Below are 4675 nucleotides of genomic sequence, written 5' to 3' on the forward strand. Positions count from 1 at the left end.
TCGGGTGGAGTAGGAGGGGGTATTTTTGTAAATAATAAAACTTTGGGGGTTTTAAAAATTATGTCATTAATTCTAATCATAAAAGTGTCCCTTCTACCCCATTCTTAACACTTTGTGTCTTAAAAATTTAAATCCCCCAACTGAGTTTATAATTATTTGAGACATCGCTATTCTTGTATAGATTAGTTACTAATGTTTGTATTTCTTTAACCTTACCAAAACGGATTAGAACGTGACCAAAACCATTTATGATATGCTTGACAAACTAATTTGTCAAACACAAGTTATAGAAGGTGAAACGAACAAAAGAGCTATAATATGTCCTTATCCTGAGCAACTACTAGTTTGGAGCATTCCCTCGTGCAAAAAGCGTACCAGGGTGCCTTATAAGACAAAACAAAAAGGACAAATTAAACCCTACCCTGTGTTTAAGAGGTTAGTGCTCTCTGTCTGTCTTCATCAAGGTAAGGCACTAGCATCTGTGAAGAAAGTAGAGGTTTTCTCATACAAGCCCCAATTGGCAAGTAAATCAGCTGGCCCGTTAGCCTCTCTATAGTAGTCACTGAAGCTATAATTGCCTACATTCTTCAGGTGTACAATCTGCTTAACCAGTTGCTTGATTTGCCAAGGAATAAATAACTCTCCGTTTATAGCATTAATCAGAATTTGGGAGTCTGATTCATTCATGACATCCTTGTAGCCTCTGTCAATGGACAAGTTTCTAGCAGAAGATAAATGAAATGTAACAAATGAAAGCGTCTATTTTCCTCCATCCTTGAACCACGAAGAGGTGTGAAATACATCACCTCATGTTGCATCAATTTCCAAAGGATTGCATATGCTTTTAGCCTTTTTGGATCGTTTAGATGCAAGTATAGGAGAACGAAGGTTCTATAGAAATTTACTGCCTTTGTTTTTCTTTTATGGGTTGCTTCTGTGAATTTAGTAAGTACAGAAAGTTGTGGGAAAGTCAAGTCTCGCAACAATAAGATACGATGTGTATCTATTTTTCAAAAGGGATTTTTTCCTTCCTATACCATATATGAAATTTTATTACCAAATATGTGCATAGTTTCTAATTTACCCACCATGTTCACACTTTTTCTACAATTATTATACCATTCATTAAATACTAATTATTAGTAGTTGAATCTTCCTAATTAGGCGCGCTACAAATCAGGAACAGAATATTCTAATTGATTTAGCGCCCTTCAGATCAAATTTGAAACGGAAATCCTTTATCTTCAATTTAAAATCAAATTACATAGACTCTTTTTTGCAAAAACTCTGTTCTTTGATATTTTTCCTAAAACCACAATTCAAAAAAAGACAAAATCGTCAACAAATTCGAATCAAATTGTAGAAATCAGTTCTGCAAAAGCTCAGTTCGTCGATTTTTTTCCTCAATCCACTGATCAAAAAAGCGACAAAATATTCAACAAATTCAAGTCAAATTGTAGAAATCAATTCTGCCGATACTCTATTCTTCGTCTTTTTTTCTTAATCCAAAAAATCAAAAAAACGACAAAATATTGAACAATACCTCAGCAACGACACGCAGTCATGTCCAAAATCCCAATCATGCTACAATTAAATGGGAATTGGGATAGCTATGGCAGATTTAGAGATTTTCAAGTTGATGGCATTGTGCTCGATGAGGATGCAAGTTACAGTATGTTGATTTCTACAATTGCAGAGCAATTAATGATTAATACTTCGAAAAAATTGTAGAAATCAAATACATTGTGAATGAGAATTGTCCTCCAATGGAGATTAGGAACGATATGGGGGTTCGTGTGTATATGGAGATAAAAAAGGAGAATAAAAACTTAGGATCGTATCCGTTATGTATAAGTGTACGAGATTTCAATATGGAATTGACTATTACCAATGAGAACACAAGTGCAGGTTTGTTATGTTTCAAATTCTATGGAAGTCTGATTTTACGGTAATATCTATAAAATTCCTACATTTATCTACAAATAAACTACACATCAGTTTTAGGATGTATAAAGCAATATTGTTTTTATGATTATCTACAAAATTACTACATTTATACTACAATTAAACTATAATCTATGTTTCTAAAATATTGACTACAAAACTTTTCTCTTCATCTACAAATTTCCTACAGAATTCTACAAATATACTACAAATCAGTTAAGTATGTATAAAGCAGTATTATTTGTAAGGGTGTCTACATAATTACTACATTTATACTACAATTAAACTACAATCTACGTGAAAAAAAATGTTGACTACAAAATTTTCTCTCATCTACAATTTATCTACAAAGATTCTACAAAATTGTAATGACACTGTTATCTTTATTTTCATGCAGGTTCGTCTGAGACAATAAAGTTACTTGATATGCCAGCCTCTCCCGTCATAGAGGAATATCAAAGTGAAATAATAACTGAAGGTACACAAAGTGTTATCGAAGAAGGATAAGTGTATCAAGACAAACGAACAATTGCAACTGCAATGAAGCACTATTCTATCATGCACAAGTACCAATTCAGGGTTAAAAGATCTAGCCACAGAAGGTATGAATATATTAATGGTGAAAAGATCATTATAAACAGTATTTTCCTTATGATATGTGCTTTTCAAACATTGTAGATGAAAAGTAGTTATATTGTATAATGTGTTACTTTATGTTAAAACAGTCCTTTTGTTACATCTACATTGATAACTTGTATTATAAATGTATTTTTTTGTAGCTACTAGCTTATATGCGTTGGAGAAAACTGTAATTGACACTTCAAGGCAACATCAATTAATGATTCTACAATGTTCAAGGTCAGGAGTTTCAACCGACAACACACATGCACCTTAATGGACGATACATTCATACAGCGCAAACATACTGCAGTTGTAGTTGGTAGCATGGTCATTCCAAAGTATTGTGATCCTAAGACAGTTTACACACCAAAGGGCATACAAACTGACATGTTGTCCCAACACGGAGTGAACCTAAGCTACATACAAGCATTTAGAGCAAAGGAAAAGGCTTTAAAGTTTTTGAGAGGTCGTCCGGCTGACTCCTACAGTAAATTACCAAAATATTTTTATATTCTTGAGAAGACGTATCCTGGTTCAGTTGTTAAATTGAAGAAGACAGCAGATGAATGCTTCTTATATGCATTTGTTGCTCTTTGTACATCAATAAGTGGTTGGGAATATTGTAGAGCAGTAGTAGTGGTTGATGGGACATTCTTAACGTCAGCCTACAGGGGGATTATGCTGACAGCAAGCACAATGGATGCAGCATGTAAAATTGTAGTTACTTTGTAGGCATTTTATAAATTATAGATACATTGTAGACACTTTGTAGATATAGTAGTTTATATGTATTTGTGTTTTTATATGCATTTTCAAAGCTGCCAGTTAATTATTTTTTGACTAATAATGTAGGTACAATATTGCCTTTGGTATATGCTGTGGTTGATTCGGAAAACGACGCATCGTGGAAGTGGTTTTTTGAGCAATTCAAGCAAGAATATGGTGAAAGAACTTCAATGTGTGTTGTTTTAGATAGGAATGAGAGTATCCTGAAGGCAACATCAATTGTCTATCCGGGTGTGCCACACTACTCTTGCATGTGGCATATTTGGACAAATATAAGGGCAAAGTTTAAGAAGGGTCATCTACAATTAAATGAATTGTACTTTTCTACAACACGGTCATACGCTCTGGATGAGTTTAATGAAAGGATGTCGAAGATTGAAGAGATAGACCCCCGTGTTAAATCATATCTCTATGATATTGTCTATCATAGATGGTCAAGAGTACATGCAACGGTGAATAGAACTTGGACTATGACATCAAACATTGCAGAGTCGTTGAATGCTATAACAAAAGATACAAGAGAGCTGCCAATATTTGACCTATTAGAGTATATGAGGACACTTCTTGAATGTTGGACGAACGAGAAGTTATTGAAGGCAAATGGTACTTTCACATTCCTTGGGTCCAAATTCAACAAAGAATTGGAGAACAACATAACATTATCTCAGAAACTTAGGGTAAGATCTATTTATTTGGTGCAGAAAAATAATATTTTAATATACAGTGTTTCCATATTGTAGATAAATTGTAGACAAATTTTAGTTAATTTATAGATTATAGATAATTTGTAGATAAATTGTAAATAAGTTGTAGATAAATTGTAGATAATCTATTTTTATGATTGTAAATACTTTTCTTTCTGTTTGTTATGTAATTATAGGTGAGTGCTTCAATAGATCATATCCATACTGTGATAGATGGTGTGAAGCGGTACATTGTGTGTCTTGAAAGCAAGAAATGTAGCTGTGACCAGTTCCAACTTGATGAACTTCCATGTGTGCATGCTTTGGCAGCTTTATGGCACAGGAATGAAACTTATGAAAATTATTGCTCTCCGTATTACACAAAGGAGAGCCTACTGCATACGTATGAAATACCAGTAAATCCCCTTCCTGATGAAAGCAAATGGAATGTGTCACAACATATATCTGATGAAGTAGCAAATCCACCTACGGGAGAGAAAAGACAGCCAGGAAGACCTCAAAAGGAAAGATACAAAACATATGATGAACTAAAGTCAAAAAAGTACAAGGTGTCATGTGGCAACTGTGGAGGTGAAGGGCATAACAAAAGAGCTTGCAAGAATGCACCCAAAAAGAAATAA

At 33.8% G+C, this 4675-nt stretch overlaps 1 protein-coding gene across 1 annotated transcript; it reads left to right on the plus strand.

The window, feature by feature from the left end:
* Positions 1-2838: 2838 nt before the first annotated feature.
* On the plus strand, positions 2839-4675 carry LOC107805535 (uncharacterized). Its single transcript, XM_016629592.1, has 3 exons — positions 2839-3274; positions 3418-4028; positions 4232-4675. The coding sequence occupies exons 1-3, from the start codon at positions 2839-2841 to the stop codon at positions 4673-4675; spliced, it is 1491 nt and encodes a 496-aa protein (XP_016485078.1).

Source organism: Nicotiana tabacum, chromosome 1, assembly GCF_000715075.1.
Source record: "Nicotiana tabacum cultivar K326 chromosome 1, ASM71507v2, whole genome shotgun sequence".
In the NCBI taxonomy this organism is placed as follows: domain Eukaryota; kingdom Viridiplantae; phylum Streptophyta; class Magnoliopsida; order Solanales; family Solanaceae; genus Nicotiana; species Nicotiana tabacum.

Bases quoted from the DNA above. Each gene is read 5' to 3' on its own strand.
- LOC107805535 (XM_016629592.1), top strand. From the start codon at position 2,839: ATGGACGATACATTCATACAGCGCAAACATACTGCAGTTGTAGTTGGT. The intron at 3,275-3,417 runs GTAAAATTGTAG...CTAATAATGTAG, and splicing joins AAGCACAATGGATGCAGCAT to GTACAATATTGCCTTTGGTA. The intron at 4,029-4,231 runs GTAAGATCTATT...ATGTAATTATAG, and splicing joins CATTATCTCAGAAACTTAGG to GTGAGTGCTTCAATAGATCA.